The following is a 16,972-nucleotide window of genomic DNA, read 5'->3' as shown; positions in this document are numbered from 1 at the left end:
CTCCAAAAATCAATGGAAAAAGATCCTTGGGTGAGGATTAACATAAATAAATAAATCTGGACACGTGGCTGTTTGGTGCATGAAGTCCTGCAGGTTTCAGGGAGCTTGTCTGCACAGGAGCGGCCCCGACAGGAGGCTGGGCAATCAGAGTGACACCCCCTTCTGGCAGCTGCAGGCTGCCGGGGGCCGGGGGCCGGGGGGCCGGGGACAGACCCAGGCACCAGGGTGCAGGAGAGCCAACTTTGCCTTTTCAAGAAAGACCGATTCAGAAACACTAAATGTCAGGGCAGAGGCACCACCCCAGGTGTGAAGGCCCTCGAGGGGCAGCTGGAAAAGAAGGCACAGACCTGAGTGTTTCAGAGCAGGAAATGTTTTGGGCGCTTCATGACCCCGTCGCCTCAGCAGCCCGGCAGCCTGGGCAACGTTTCTAGGAACTGAGCTCCCACAGCTGAGCAACGGCCCGCAAAGAACAGACAGATCAACACCCCTGAGCAACGGCCACAAAGAACAGACAGATCAACACACCTGAGCAACGGCCACAAAGAACAGACAGATCAACACTCCTGAGCAACAGGCCCATAAAGAACGAACAGATCAAAATTAAGAATACAGTGGGGCCTTGACTTACGAGTTTAATTCGTTCTGTGACGGAGCTCGTAACTCAAATTACTCGTATGTCAAATCAACAGTGAACGAGTGAGACACGTGACGCTGGGCTGATGTGGCGTTCACTGTGACGTTCGCTGTGCCAACTAGCGGTGGGGTATCTGAAGCTGGCTCCTAACCTGAATTTTAGCTCGAAACTCAAAGCAAAAAATCGGACGAGAGACGGCTCGTATCTCGAAAAACTCGTTAGTCGGGACACTCGTAAGTCAAGGCCCCACTGTAGTCCTGACCTTTAAGTGACCCAGAAATGAATAACAGGAGGAGGAGTAGTAGCTTGGCTGAAACTACGCAATTAGGTCTCGTAACTCGGCTGTGCTTGCTATGGGAACCTGAACACGGGTGTGTTGTCCCTTTAAATATTGGACTCTGCAGGTGGTCGGGCCGCTTCTCTCTTGGGCTTCCCGAGCGGAGGAGCGGACACTGGCCAGTGAGTGAAGGCTCTAGATTTTAACCAGTCTGGAGCTCTGGTCATCCTGTCGCTCACGCTCCACAACACCGAGTTCGAATCCCAGCTCTGCCTCTTCCTGGGTGTGTGACTTTGGGCAAGTGACAGAACCTGTCTGATTCCACTCAATTTCTTCATCTGTGGAGCAAGGGTAATAGAACCTCCAACTCAAAGGACGCAATGAAATACGCAAGCAGGCTGCCAGCTAGTGCTTGGCACTGACACTCGGAGCTTCCATTTTAGAAAGTAAAAGAAAAAAAGAAGAAAAATGGGCAGATTCTGGTTCCACAGGCATGAGGGCCCATGTTAGTAGGTGAGCATTTCAGAAGGGAAGCTCATTCTTACGGGTGAGAGAAGATCCCAGTTCCTTCTCATTCATCCAGTCACACCGGAGCTGCAACAGGTGGGTCATTCCAAAAAGAGAAAGGAAAAGAACAAGAGAAAGAACCATTCTTTTAAGGTTTTGTTTCTCCAATGGCTACCCATTCCCACTGAACCCTCTACCATCCGTCTGCCCTGTTGTTTGTCTTTGACCGTCAGTGAGAGACTCCATCTAGAAGGAGCACCTTAGGGGAGGGGCATCGCACTGTTTATTTCTATTAGTTACACTGTGCTCTGAACACATGGCAGTCCCTGTGGAGTGGGTGCCGTCCATGGTGAAGTAAAGGGGCAGGAGAACTTCAGAGAAAAGCACAGCACAATACGAGTGTTCTGGAAGAACTGCAGTAATAAATTAGAGATTAGGATGAGATAATAAGTAGTCAATATACCCATCGCTCTCCCAATATTGTCTCTTGATGTTCTCACCATCTGTTAATGTACATAAACATGTGCATGTGGTCATGCTGGGTGAGGCGAGTAGGATACAGGTGTGACAACTCATCCGAGAGGTTTGTGAGCCTGAGTCTGAGAGACAACTGTTCAATGGGCTTTGCGGAGAAGAAATCCAGGAAGATGAGGTCAGAGGAATGGGATGGAAAACATACCCACGGTGCAGCTTCTTCCCTAAGTGAGGCAGCCCGCTCTCTGGAAAAGGACTACTAACCAAGACTTTCTTCCAGACCGAGGGTTCCTGCCACCGCCTCAGGCGCCGAGCACAGGAACTTACCCACGACCCACGCGTGAACCGCACTCTCCTGCTTGAGCTCTGGATACTCCGTTCCCTCGTCCCACACGGACGCCTCCTGGGGAAGCCGGGGGACGGCACGTTTCTAAGGCAGTGGCCTGGCCAGGGTGGTCCCGGCCGCGGTAACCGCTGTGGGTGAGTGATCTGAGGCCAGAGGGGGCCCGGCCCCACCAGGACAATGTGGACGGAGGGTGGATGCGTGTCCTGCAGCCCCGGGACAGGAGCCGGGAGAGGAAGGTCAGCGTGACACGGGCGTTCCGGTTGCTTCCAGGGCCTTGACTTGGAGCGCCATCGCTCACTGGCAGCCCAATGATCGGACAGGAAAGCAGCCCAAACTGCCCAACCCCCCCCCCCCCCCCGACCTCCAGCACGGACCGTGGGAATAATCCCACCAGGGGCCGGCTGGCTGGCCACCTCCCCCAGGGCACCCCGTGGAGCCTGGACACCCTGAGAACAAAGGGGTGTGGCTCCTCGTCAGGACGCCCGCAAGCAAAGCTTCTCACACCTGAGCCTGCCCCTGAATCGCGGGATCTTGTGAAAATGCAGGTTCTGGTTCAGTGTGTGCGTGCGTATGCGTGTGCGTGGGTGAGTGTGTACATGCACGTGCGTGAGTGTGTGCACACACCTGCATGCATGTGTATGTGTGCATGGGTGTGTGCGCATGCCTGTGTGTGTGCACATGCACGTGCATGTGCATGATTGTTCATGTGTGTGTGCATGCCTATGCATGTGTGTACACGCACGTGCATGAGTGTGCACGTACGTGCATGTGCATGGTTGTTCATGTGTGTGCATGCACATATGCGTGCATGTGATGGGGGCATGGGGGTCTGAATGTCTTTCAAGCCCCAGGGATCTGGGGCTGATGCTGCTGTGAGTCCATGAACCACAAAGGAGCAAATTGCCAAACAGCGGCCAGCGCTCACCCGCTTCCGGGAGGTGTCTGCTGGTCTGGGGAACCTGGTCCCCTGGAGGCAGGTGTGGGCGAGTACACTTGGACTTGTAAGGCCTGTAAGGGACTGAGGAAGAGGAGGAAGAGGAAGAGGGAGAGGGAGAGGAAGCGGCCCAGGCCTGGGAATGGTAGCCCAGAGCTGCATCCGCCTTTTCTGTGTGTGATTCTGTGGAAGATCCAGGAGGCAAGACCCCAGGGACCAAGTGTGGAGCCGGAGCCCGCGCTCCAGAGCTCCCCCCACAGGCCAGCCCCAGCTCTGCCCCTCGCCCCTCCTGGCACCCTGGCCGACCAGGGAGGAGCGGGAGACTGGGATAGACCTGTGTCCGGGCTGTTTTCCTCTTCTCCGAACCAGGGACCAAGATGCTGAGCAACTTTAATACTTTTAGTTTTGTTTTGTTTTCATTAAAACTTCCAGCTCTACTTACAGAAAAAGATAAATACCATATGATTTCATATATGGACTCTAAAAACCAAAACCAGCCCGGTGGGTGTGGCTGCGTGGCTGAGCGTGGACCTATGAACCAGAAGGTAACAGCTTGATTCCCAGTCAGGGCACAGGCCCAGGTTGTGGGGTGCATCTCCATTGGGGGTCGTGCAGGAGGCCACTGATCCCTGATTCTCTCTCATCATTGATGTTCCCATCTCTCCCTTCCTCTCTGAAATCAATAAAAATGTTTTTTAAAAAAACAACAAGAGGAAACCTAAGCCCATGGACCAAGAACAGAGTAGTGGCTGCCTGAGGGGGGTCAGGCACAGCCTCAGCTATGACCTGCTGAGTGCGGACGTGGCCACGCTAACACTGTGACCTGCCGAGTGCGGACGTGGCCACGCTAACACTGTGATCTGCCGAGTGCGGACGTGGCCAAGCTAACACTGTGACCTGCCGAGTGCGGACGTGGCCACGCTAACACTGTGACCTGCCGAGTGCGGACGTGGCCAAGCTAACACTGTGACCTGTGAGTGTGGATGTGGCCACGCTAACACTGTGACCTGCGAGTGTGGACATGGCCACGCTAACACTGTGACCCACGCTAACACTGTGTTGCGTATGTGAAAGCAGCCAGGAGACTGGACCCGAATGTCCCCGTCCCGGGCAGGCAGGTGCTATAACCGTGTCCGGTGAGGGATGCGAACTACTGCGGGGTCACTTGGCAGTTACACAAACACCCAATCGCTGTGTGACACCAACACGTCATTTTTGCCTCAATGAAAAAATAAATTTAAATTTGTTTATAAAAAGCTTCTACCCACTCCCTAGAGGACCGTGTTCTTTAGGGGCAAGAGACGTTCTGCCCGCTGATGGCTCCCAAGGACCCAGAAAGGCACAAGGCTGGCCGGACACTTTCCGATCATTTTATTGTTTGACTGACAGGCATTTACAACGTTCCATTCATAGACCTAAAAACATAAAAATAGACCTTCTTTCAGCTTATAAAAGAAATATATAAGAACTTTGGACATGGACACGTCATGACCTATGTACACGCGACGCGGCGCCCCTGCGCACACCCTCCCCTGCTCTCCGCGGACCCGCTGCCCGGGCTCCCGCCTCCGTCCCACACACCCACTGGAGACGCGTGGACAGTGCAGAGACACGAGGGGAGTAGCAACCATTCTACAGCGTTTTCAGAACATCAGAAGATATAGCAAAAATTCAAGAGGGTCAAAAGTTTCCAAAGACCAAGCTGAAAGCCCTGGGGACCCAAGGCGGCCGGCGGGGAGCAGAGCAAGCGGCACCGAGCGAGCGCGGGTTCGAGCTCTACGTCTGCAAATATAAAGTCACACGGATCTGTATAAAATATACCCTAGAGCTACTATAAAAGGCAGGCCTGTGAAGTACCTACTGATGTGTCAAACACCAAATAGATATTTTCCCAAAAAAAGAAAGTTTTTATATTATTTAAACCCTCTTAGGAAGTGGACATTGTGAAATGGGGGTGGGGGGGGGGAAAGCTATAAACCTTTTCTTTAAAAAAAAAAAAAAAAGGAAAGTGCTTTAACTTGGGTTTGTTCTCCCTACTTGAAAATCGGTCCAGAGGGTTGATTTTTAGCGTGTTTACCCTGTTTCGTTGGCATGAAGAAAGCGTTACACAGACATGTTTTCTTAAGAGGTTTGGCTACTGAAGGTCAGGGAAGGGCGGGCAATCTATGGATGAAGATGTAAATTTGATGGACAACCTATGATCGCCATGGCAACCCCCCAGGCGTCTCCCCTCCCCGTCCGGAGGCAGGCGCACAGGCTGCCCGTGGGGTGTCCTGTGTAACTCAACCAAGCGCCCCGCCCAAACAGGGGCTCCGGCAAACAAGCAAAGAAACAAACTCCTGGGCGTGAGCATCAAGTCGGCCTTTCATGTATAAATATAGAACCACCCCTCGCTCTCTCTGTAAAAGGTAAAATCCTCACTTTCACGCAGCGTTACTGACACTGTACAACTCCCGTTTGTGCCCCTGCCTCTCAGGCAAAATACAAAAAATAGCATCTTTATTTCTTCAAGTGATACATTTGGCTCTCTTTTCACAGAGTTTGGCATCTTTGTAATTAATTCTATGCAAAACTAGAACTTCCCAACACTGGCTCGGCTGAGACCAGCCACAGACCCACAGAGAAGAGAAAAAATGGCTCATCAAGACACACCCCTGGGACACACACATCCTCGGACGTCGGGGGGAAGAGGGGGGGGAGGGGGGCGCTGCCTGGGACACACACATCCTCGGACGTCGAGGGGGAAGGAGGGGGAGGGGGGCGCTGCCTGGGACACACCCTCGGACGTCGGGGGGAAGAGGGGGGGAGGGGGGCGCTGCCTGGGACACACACATCCTCGGAAGTCGAGGGGGAAGGAGGAGGAGGGGGGCGCTGCCTGGGACACACACACCCTCGGACGTCGGGGGGAAGGGGGGGAGGGGGGCGCTGCCTGGGACACACACACCCTCGGACGTCGGGGGGAAGGGGGGGAGGGGGGCGCTGCCTGGGACACACACATCCTCGGACGTCGAGGGGGAAGGAGGGGGAGGGGGGCGCTGTCTGGGACACACACACCCTCGGACGTGGGGGCGGGGGCGGGGCTGCGCATCGCTGCGTCGTGCTCCGCGTGCGCCCAGGAGGCGGCGCCATGACCGCCTCGGATTCCGTGATGCGTGTACGTTTCCTGCCACCCCTTCGGCTCATCTGCACACACGGAGCTCCCGGGGTCTGACTTCCGTGCAGCGGAATCTTGCATTTTATTCTTCCGGCCCCGATGCACCGGGTCGGTCAAAGCCCAGGCGTGTTCGGAAGGGAGGACCCGCGCTCACGGGAGGCGCTGAGCGATGCCGTCTGGTGTCCGGGTGTCCCTGGGGCCGCGCGGCTCCGTCGCACAGTCAGCCGCCAGCGCCGTGTGCGCAGCGCGCGCCCTGGGGGACACCCCGTCCTGGGGGCGGGCGGACGCGGGCGGGCGGGGCCAGGAATCTACACGCGCCCGGAGCCGGTCAGATCTCCGTGTTCAGGGTCCTGGAAGCGGCCAGGTCCTCCCGCCGGACCCAGACGACCTCCTGGCCCGCGGGCTCCGGGCCTCCGACGGGCCCGCCCAGCGCCGCCTGCTTCCTGAGCTGCGCCATGCGCGACGCGTGGCCGTCCCGGCCCCCGCGGCCTCGGTCCCGCGGCCCCAGGGAGGCCGCCTGCAGCCGCCCCGCCAGGTCCAGGTCCGCGTCCTCGGCGCCGCGCACCGGGCTCGGCCTCGCAGAACGCGTCGTCGTCGCTGAGGATGTCCGTCTCCTTGAGGTCGTCCTGCTGCTCGTACCGCGCCAGGTCGAACTGCTCCTCCACCCACCGGTCCGTGTCCCCCGCGCCGGGCGGCTCCCGCTCGGGGCTGCAGGCGGACACGGCGTCCGCGTCCACGGTGAACCTGTTCCGGGCCAGGCGCCGCCTCCTTCGGCCCAGGGACTTGCTGGGCGCGGACACTGCGCACACAGACACAAAGACAGAGACCGCTCACTGCGCGCAGGCCGGGCGCACAGACACGCGGGCGGCCGGCGCCTCGCGGTCCCGGGGCCGCGTCCAGGCGTTCCCATCCGTCCCGGGGTCCTTGCCTCAGAGGCCAGGCTGGGAGGGCGGCACAGCCACCGGCCGGAGGGCGGGGACACAGCGGGACACGGGGTACGTATGGGGAGTGGGGTCACCCCTCTCTGTGCACCTCGCAGGCACCTCTGACCGCGGAGGAGTCCGCGCTCGGCCCTGACCACGACCCCAGGCACCGGCTCGGGGGCTGCGGGCTGGTCCCCGTCACCTGTCTTCCTGGGGGAGTCGGCACCGTCCCGGGGCCCGCAGTTGGACGGAGGGCGCGCCCCCCTCTCAGCCAGTGGGGAGGGGACGGAGACCCGAGTCTGGGGACCACCCGCCTCTGAGGACCGTGTGCACCGCGAGGCTAAGGAAACGCGCCCTCGGCCCCTCCTGACAACGTCCTGGGTCAGCGACTCCCGTTTGAGAAGCAGTTACAACGCCAGGGCCCGAGGGACCAGAAACAGGCCGCTCGGGGGGCGATGGGCAGAGCGCTATGTAGGTGACAGTCAGGACAAAGCTCAGACCCTCCTGCCGCCCCGCCCTCCTCCAGGAATTAAAACCAACAGAAGACGCCCCCGATCAATCAGGCCAACGCACAACCCCACCTCTCGCACACACACAGACACATGCACACACACACACAGGACGCGGACATGGGGACGCTGCTGCCCCTCCTGGGGAGATGTGGCTGCTGCGCCAGCAACGCCCAGGTGAGGGCCGTGTTTCCGGCATCCTTCCCACGTGGTCCAACAAGGAGGGGAATGGAAACCATTTCCAGGGAAAATGGAAAAAAGAAAAAACACCTCCTGCTACTCCCCTGGGGGCAGCAACAATCCTGCTCCGTTTGCCCACAGCGACCGAGTGCGCCTGGCCTCTCCACTCGCCGCGGGAAAGGACCCCCATGCAAAACTGGGCTCTGGAGACGCTGTCGGTGGGCGGGGTGCTGGGCGTGTAGGGGTACAGGGTGCCCATATCTGCATTTTAGAAATGTGTCAAAAATACGATGAGTTGATGGATGACAGACGGACAGATATCTGATCATGAAAACATGGAAAAATACAAACAAACCACGGAGGGGAGCATGAATGGGCACCGTTCTCCCTGCTGTCCTGTGTCTGGGAACCTCATGAGGGCGCGTTGGAAAGAACAGAAAAGTCCCGGCACCGAGACCTCAGACAACACCTAGTGCCGTGATCGCTGAGGCAGGCGGATGGCTCGCAGTCCAATTCAGACAGGACGGGGGGCGGCGGGGAGATGAGCTACCTGGGCTCTCGGAGCATGAGTCTCGCTCCTTAATTAGGACACGTGACCACCCAGCTGGCCCAGGGGCTGGGGAGGGGCTCTGGCTGGGTATTCCGTGTCCTCGCTTAATTCTGACCAGCGGTGCTGTGCTGACCACTCCAGCGCCTTTTCTACATCGTCTAAGGTGAGCATCCTGATAACAGCGAGGAGCTTCGAACATCAGTTCTCTTGGAGTGGGGAGCACGGTGGGGCGTGGGCTGGCTGTCTTCTTTCCAAAGGGGTCTCACGGGAGCACTCCGCGTGTCCTAGACTCAAAGTGTTTACCTTCCAGGGAAACTGAGGCTCCGGGTCGGCCATGACGGCGAGGTTTCCTAGGTCGGGACGCAGGTTCCCGTCCTAACCACACATTCCCTGGCGAGGCTGGGGGCAGGGAGACAACTCCAAGGAAAAGCTCTCCCTGGCGGGGCCGGCGGAGCTTTACACAGGGACCCGTGGGAAACCGTGGGTGTGGGGGTGTGCACGGCGCTGAGGGCCATGGGGGCGCTGCCTGGTACTCAGCACAATGGGTGAGACAGACTGAAGGTAACTATCCTGGCAGCAGCTAAGGGAAGGGGTTTGGAGGTGAGGCCTGCGTGCAGCCCCACAGGCTGTGTCGTGAGCACCTCGCCACTCACAGTTCCGGGGCCACTTCACCCCACGGGGACAGGCAGGTGAGCGGGACAGAGGTGACACCTTCCAGACACGCACAGAGGAAGCCTGTTACTGGTCGCCTCCCTGCAAAATCCTGGCTGCTTCTTAGGAAAGGGGTGATCCCCTGTGAACACCCTGATGCCACCAACACCTGTGTTAGGGAAACACCTTCCTACCCAGAGGCACTCCGCCTGCCACTCACGGGGGCCTATCGCCCGCAGCCCTCACTCCAGCCCTAGAGGAACCTGTGCTCCGGGCCCTTAAACCCTACAGCCCTCTTTCCAGCAGCAGCCGAGGGCGGCCCCACACGGACACCCGAGCTACAGACACAGCTGCCGGCACAGGCAGGGGCGCAAGCCTGGCAGGTCATCGGCTCCGCACGTGGCCGCCTCCCTGGGAACGGGCAGCACTGCACGCGGGTCACCAGCTGCCACGTTCTCAGGAGGGCGGCGAGCCGTGCTGAGCCGCGACACTCCCGCTGGCGAAGCCGGCGGCCATGCAAAGCAGGGACCCCCATCCGCCGGCCGGCTGCGCCTCCAGGGAGAGGCGCTCAGCTCCGCCCTGGGGTGACAGGCTGGGCGGCAGGAGGAGGGACGGAGGGGAGCCCGAGGGGGCACGGGGGGCACGCACAGCGCTGTCCCCAGGGAGCCTGGGCGAGGCGAGGGCCTCAGGCCGGGAACCGGGTGTCAGCCCCACGGCCAGGGCTACGTCTCGCCGACGAGGACGGCGGCTCCCTCGGCTCTACAGTGGCGCGGGGGGCGGCGGGGTCCCGGCGGCCTGCGTGCCCACAGTACCTGCCCTGCTCATGGCCGGCCGGGCCCCCTTCAGCGCGCACAGGCGTTTTCCTCCGAAGGGGACGTACTGCTGGGACGAGGGCAGGCTCTCGGCCTTGAGGAGCTGCCGCCGGTGCTTGTCACGGAGGACCGAGTGCACGGCCTTCAGGAAATCCTTGCGGCTCTTCGGGGAGCTGTGGAGGTCACACGTGTTAGGGAGACTGTCCCCCCACAGGGACTGTGGACGCCATCAGGAGCCGGCCAACAAGCCCCGAGGACCAGGGTTAGAGAGAGGCCTGCTCCAGTCTCCAGGTCCCACCCAGCTGTTTGCGTGGCTGGGGCTCACCGCCCCCCCCTGAACAGCATAGCCACACCCCACTCCGCCCTCTGATCTGCATAGCCACGCCCCACCCGCCCTCTGATCTGCATAGCCACGCCCCACTCCGCCCTCTGATCTGCATAGCCACGCCCCACCCGCCCTCTGATCTGCATAGCCACGCCCCACCCGCCCTCTGATCTGCATAGCCACGCCCCCACTCCGCCCTCTGATCTGCATAGCCACGCCCCACTCCGCCCTCTGATCTGCATAGCCACGCCCCACTCCGCCCTCTGATCTGCACAGCCACACCCCACCCGCCCTCTGATCTGCAGTCACACCCACACCCTGCACTCTGATCTGCATAGCCACGCCCCACTCCGCCCTCTGATCTGTATAGCCACGCCCCCACTCCGCCCTCTGATCTGCATAGCCACGCCCCACTCCGCCCTCTGATCTGCATAGCCACGCCCCACTCCGCCCTCTGATCTGCATAGCCACGCCCCACTCCGCCCTCTGATCTGCACAGCCACACCCCACCCGCCCTCTGATCTGCAGTCACACCCACACCCTGCACTCTGATCTGCATAGCCACGCCCCACTCCGCCCTCTGATCTGCATAGCCACGCCCCACTCCGCCCTCTGATCTGCAGTCACACCCACACCCTGCACTCTGATCTGCATAGCTATACACATGCCCGCCCCCCCCCCCAAAGCAGGGCAGCCACACCCACACCCGCCCTCCGCGCACAGGGCTCACCCGCAGCACAGGTGGAACACCCGCTCCGGCCTCCCTTCTGACTCGGACTTGACGTGCACGATCTCACACGCGGTACTGGCGTCGGCATCTGGAGGTAAAGGCGCCGGTGAGCGTGCGTCTAGGGCTGGTTGGCGTCTTTGTGAACGTTTCCCAGCTCAGTGAGCGACGGCACAGAGCAGAGCAGCTGAGACTCAGGGGTCCACCAGAGCCGGGGCTCAGGCTCAGGGGGGCAGAGACGGGGGACCTGGAGGACTGCCGGCCGCGAACCCCCTAGACGGTCGGGAAGGGCTGGCTGAGAACTGGCCTCCAGCTGCAGGCGGGTCGGGCTGACCCACTTCATTTAAGTGACTGGTTGCCTGGCATCAGCTGGACGAGACCAAGCCTGGATCCCATGAAGATCTCACAGGCCTCGCTCTGTGGGGCTGGGGCGGGGTGTCCCACTCCCGAGCAGGCCGCGTGCCCGGGACAGGCCGTGGGTCCTGGGGTGCATGAGGCTCCTTTACTCAGGCCCTCACGGTGCCCACGCTTGGGGCGCACAGTGCACCGAGAAGGTGGGGCAGCGATATCTCAGGTGATTTCTCGGCCTGTAACACCACATTACTGTTTATTATGGTCTAAGCCTGCAATGCTGCACCACTTGACGTCCTCGATAAAGTGTCTGTGGGGGAACAATTCATGACAAACGCCGGGACTTGCGCCCGGGAGGGGTCATCCTCGAGCCGTGGCTCAGAGCCGGGTCCCAAACCCTCTCCGGGCGGAGTCTTCAGCCCCAACCCGGATGCATTCGCCACGCGTCTCAGGTTCTCCCCAGCCAGACACGTCCAGGCTTCCCACGTTCTCACGCTCACACCCACTGGCCTGTTTCACAGCGCGGGGCATGTGGCTGGTCTTCATAGCTCCGTTCAATAAAACAGCTGTGCCCGGCTGGCGTGGCTCAGCGGCTGAGAAACCCCTGCACCAGAGTCCTGGGTTCGATCCCAGTCGGGGACGTGCAGGAGGCAGCCAACTGATGTTTCTCTCTCTCTCCTCTGCCTTCCCTTCTCTGAAATCAATTAAAACATTAAAAAAAAAAAAAAAAGCTTTTATGGGGGGGAATGAGGACACATTTGTAATTCCTTAACTAATAAAGAATTAAAGATTAAAAAAAAAAAAGCTTTTATCTTGATGGTTTCAAACTTGATGGAATGAGAAAAAGGGTGAGAATGGAATGTCCAATCACAAGAACGGCTTTGTCCTCAAAAGGCAGTCTGGCTGCACTTAGTTCTCACGCCGGCAGAACCCCTGGCCGAGACCCCGTTGGCCATGACCACAGGCCTCCCATTCATCCGGCACAAGGAAACCTACAGCCGGTAATTCACAACCTAGACCGACACGTCAGAGCCAGGAGGGGGGCCCAGAGCGGAAACATTATTACAGCTGCCTGCAGGCCTGCTGTGCACAGGCTCCTGCAAATTCACACATAAATCAGTTTTACAATCAAATAGTACAAAGGCAGGAGGGTAAGCCTGTGAACCGGAGGCTCCAGAAAACCTTCTAAGGCAGTGGTTCTCAACCTTCTGGCCCTTTAAATACAGCTCCTCATGCTGTGGTCCAACCATAAAATTATTTTCGTTGCTACTTCATAACTGTCATGTTGCTACTGTTATGAATCGTCATGTAAATATCTGATATGCAGGATGGTCTTAGGCGACCCCTGTGAAAGGGTCGTTCGACCGCCAAAGGGGTCGCGACCCACAGGTTGAGAACCGCTGTTCTAAGGCAAACCACCATCCCAAACCTGACCCGGTGTTGAGAGCAAGTGTTCCCGAGGCCCGCGCTCAGCTACCACCATCCCAAACGCCTGTGCCCAGCACAGTGTTGAGAGCGAGTGTTCCCGCGGCCCGCGCTCAGCCCCCGGGAAGGAAGCTGCCTCCAGCTCAGTTTGGGGGTCACTGAGGTTTACCAACTATTGGACGAGGGGGTGGTTTGAGGATCGGAGCAATTGTACGGCTTATGGACGTGACAACAGGTACGAACAGGGAGAGGGTGAGGGCCACCCACCGGACGCTGAGAACTCCGCGCTCACGTCGGACGCCTGACACAGAAACCCTGGCCCCCGTGCCCCTGCCGAGGCCACTCCCCAGCTCTTTACCATCTGGGTAACCAGAGAGCTTCCGCCGACCCCCAAGGTGCTCCTTCAAGGATGTGCCCAGGAGAGCCATGGCCTCCAATTACGCCCTGGGTGGGGCCCAGGCAGAGCTGCCAGCACCTCGCAGGCGAGGAAGGCGCTGCCTAAGTGAGCATATTCACGACTCCCCACACCCCACCTCCCTGCTGCCTGGATCGTAGAGAAAGAACTGACTCCAAAGCCTTCACGCTGACACAAAGGGGATTGTGTGTGTGTGTGTGTGTGTCTATGAGTGTGTGTGTGACTGTGTGTGTGACTGAGTGTGTGTGAGTGTGTGTGTGAGTGTGACTGTGTGTGTGACTGTGTGTGTGTGTGTGAGTGTGTGTGTGTGTGACTGTGTATGTGTGACTGAGTGTGTGTGTGTGACTGTGTGTGACTGTGTGTGAGTGTGTGTGTGTGACTGTGTATGTGTGACTGTGTGTGTGTGAGTGTGTGTGTGTGAGTGTGTGTGACTGTGTGTGTGACTGAGTTTGTGTGTGTGAGTGTGTGTGTGTGTGTGTGTGTGACTGTGTGTGTGTGACTGTGTGTGTGTGTGTGTGAGTGTGAGTGTGTGTGGCTGTGTGTGTGTGTGACTGTGTGTGTGTGTGACTGAGTGTGTGTGTGTGTGTGACTGTGTGTGTGTGTGAGTGTGTGTGTGTGTGAGAGTGTGTGTGTGTGTGAGAAAGTGTGTATGAGTGTGTGTGTGTGTGTGTGTGTGTTGGGGGGAAATATATTCCAGGACCTTTTTTCTATTTTTTTTCTCTCTCTCCCCCTGCCCCCGCCCATGGCCTTGCTGTGCTGTGGGAGTCTTTGGGAGACTCTCATTAAAGGGGACGTGAGTGACTCCGTGGACTGTCTGCTCCTGGGCTCAGTGCTACTCAGGTGAGTCCCTGTGACACGAATACAAGCCACAGGCGGCAGGACCCCCCTGGACCCACACTGAAGGCACCCGCGCCCGTTCTCTGGGTTCCCTCACTCGCTCGCTCGCGGTGAGTAAACGGCGGGAAATCGGAGGCTGTGGAGAGACGGGGGGCGTGCATGCAGCACCTGGGACCCCCGCCCGTCCACGGTATCTACCTGCACTGGCCAGGGCGCGGACCTGCAGCGCCTCCGTGGGGATCATGTGCCGAAACCGGAAGGGGTCCCACTCCTCGTAGATGGAGAGCCTGTGGGATCCGACCTGCAGGAGGGAAGGACAGCGCTTGAGGACCGGCTCCAGCCTGGACCGGACCCCCCTCCAGACCCCGACCCCCTGGCACCCACCGCAGAGAGCGAGGGGCACAAACAACTCTGCCAGCCAAGCCCGGGTACCGGGGACCCAGCACAGAGGAGGAAGGGCCCAACAGGAACAGAGGGACAGAGGGACAGAGGGACAGGGGGGACAGGGGGGACAGGGAGACAGGGGACAGGGGGACAAGGGGACAGGGGGGACAGGGGGACAGGGGGACAAGGGGACAGGGGGACAGGGGGACAAGGGGACAGGGGGACAGAGGGACAGGGGAACAGGGGGACAAGGGGACAGGGGGGACAGGGGAACAGGGGGGACAAGGGGACAGGGGGATAGGGGAACAGGGGGACAAGGGGACAGGGGGACAGGGGGACAGGGAGACAGGGGACAGGGGGACAAGGGGACAAGGGGACAGGGGGACAGGGGGGACAGGGGGACAAGGGGACAGGGGGACAGAGGGACCAGGGGGGACAGGGGGACAGGGAGGGGACAGTGTGGGAGACTCGGACCACGGCAGGCGGGCACTGGCCTGAGTCCTTAGCAACATTAAACAAAAAGAAAGAGGGAAAAGCAGCGAGTCCTAGGAGGCTCCCGCCGGGCGAAGGGCAGAACCCCTGTCGCACGGAGAAGCCCACAGCCGCGGGGGAGCACGCGTCTCTTACGAGTTTCCTCTTCTGCTTGGAGCCATCTTTGTACACGAGGACCACGGCCGTTTTGAAGACTGGAAAGAAGATGAAAGAGGGCGGTTACGACCGGCGGGCGTGGGTTTCCCGCCGGCTTCCTACTCGTGGTGACGAACACGACGGTTAGGAGGACGGCGAGACGCCAAGGCCCCCACCTTCCCTCCTCCTCACGTCCCAGACACTCACACGCCTGCCGAGACAAAGCCCCCGGAGCCCAAACCAACGCGGGGCCCCAGCGATGGAAAGGCCCACCGCCCGACGGAAGCTCCTGGGGAAACAGGGTATTTAACCGGGGCATCATTTCTAACCAACAGCTGAGGCCACATTTAACAGCAATGGACGGGGGCGCGGCTGGAGGAGGATATAAACACCTTTAATGGTGATGATGATAACAGTAATGATGCAGCCGCAAAGGTGGCTCACACTCATGCCCATCAGGCTGATACACTCAGAGTGCGCGTGATCGGGAGCATCAGCTCTCTTATTGGCCGTGGAAATTAGCTGAGGAAGCGGAGTGCAATCCCACGTCCCCCCAGCGCCGGCCTCAGGGCAGGGTGTCCGGGGGTCCCACGCTCCCCAAGGGGTGGAGGGCCAGGGGAGCCAGGCACCGTCACCCATCACGTTCCTCCAGCCAGGCCCGCAGGTCCCCACTCAGTGACCACGACTCCGCCCGTCGCTCTTCACCCTCCGACCCCGAGGCACCGCGGCGGCCGGTCCCAGCAGCTGGGGGAGAGCCTGGCGCACACAGACCCTCAGCGGAGCGGCGTCCGGAGTTCTCAGGCCTGAGCCCGAGCACCTGGCTCATCTCCTCTCCCCGTCACATGGGCCAGTCTCCATCCAAATCTCCACGGCAGGAAAACACGCCTTAAAGCGCAAAGAAACTGCCCCCAGCCTGAGCCTGGGCTGCCCCCCACCCTTCCCACCTCACAGCACAGGCTCCTCCAGGATCCCAGACGGCAGAGCGGGGGGCTCCCTCCCCGAGGCTCCCACCCCCGAGGCGGCCATGCAGCTCGGCAGGGACTGAGTGCCGGCCCTGATGCCCGACCTTCCACCGGCCTTGGTCTCAGGGACCCATCACGTTACCGCAGCCACGCCTCGACAGCACGCTGCCACGGCTCTAAGGCTGCTGGCCTGCCTCAGTTTACCTCAGCCGTGCGGGCTCACAGGGCTGGGCCAGCGTGACCCCCTCCTGGGCTGCGAACACCTCCTTCCGCCTCCCCTGACTCCCGCCCTGACACTCAGGCTGCTCTCTCTCCCTGGACTGCTCCAAAGGCACCTCCGACACCGTCAGGGCAGAAGCCTAAACAAAGTACTTCCTGCCCGGCCGGCGTGGCTCAGGGGTTGAGCATCTACCTATGAACCAGGAGACCACGGATCAATTCCCGGTCAGGGCACATGCCCAGGATGGGGGCTCCATGCCCAGTGTGGGGCGTGCAGGAGGCAGCCGATCCATGATTCTCTTTCATCATCGATGCTACTCTCTTTTCCTCTCCCTTCCTCTCTGAAATCAATGAAAATATATTTTTAAACAGCAGCCCTGGCCGGTGTGGCTCACTGGATAGAGTGTCGGCCTGCGGACTGAAGGGACCCGGGTTCGATTCCAGTCAAGGGCACAGGCCCGGGTTGCAGGCTCGATCCCCAGTAGGGGTCGTGCATTCTCTCTCATCATTGATGTTTCTACCTCCCTCTCCCTTTCTCTCTGAAATCAATAAAAATACTTTTTTAAAAAGCAAACTGCTTCTCTTCCTGCACAGGGGCCGGCCATCAGCGTCAGGCACGGCCGCCCTGGGAGCGAGATGCAGGTGCGAGCGACTTCCGTGCCAGGAGAAAGCCTGCCACTTCCTGAGAGGAGGGGCTCAGACAACAGCAGACACTGTGCGGGCCCCTCCCGCCCGGGAGCCGCTCTGTC

General features: G+C 59.7%; 1 protein-coding gene across 1 annotated transcript in view; it reads right to left on the bottom strand.

The window, feature by feature from the left end:
• Nucleotides 1–4,528: 4,528 nt before the first annotated feature.
• Nucleotides 4,529–16,972, bottom strand: part of TIAM1 (TIAM Rac1 associated GEF 1) — a 112,309-nt gene continuing 99,865 nt past the window's right edge. The window contains 6 exon segments of the mRNA XM_070407291.1: nt 4,529–6,885; nt 6,887–7,125; nt 9,952–10,124; nt 11,007–11,094; nt 14,230–14,332; nt 15,043–15,101. Coding sequence (XP_070263392.1) covers nt 6,655–6,885; nt 6,887–7,125; nt 9,952–10,124; nt 11,007–11,094; nt 14,230–14,332; nt 15,043–15,101 — 893 coding nt within the window. The 3' untranslated portion in view covers nt 4,529–6,654.

The sequence above is a fragment of the Myotis yumanensis genome, unplaced genomic scaffold, assembly GCF_028538775.1.
Source record: "Myotis yumanensis isolate MYYU_CA2020_CCGP unplaced genomic scaffold, mMyoYum1.0.hap1 SCAF_2, whole genome shotgun sequence".
Classification (NCBI taxonomy): Eukaryota; Metazoa; Chordata; class Mammalia; order Chiroptera; family Vespertilionidae; genus Myotis; species Myotis yumanensis.
This window is presented reverse-complemented; position numbering and strand designations above follow the sequence as displayed.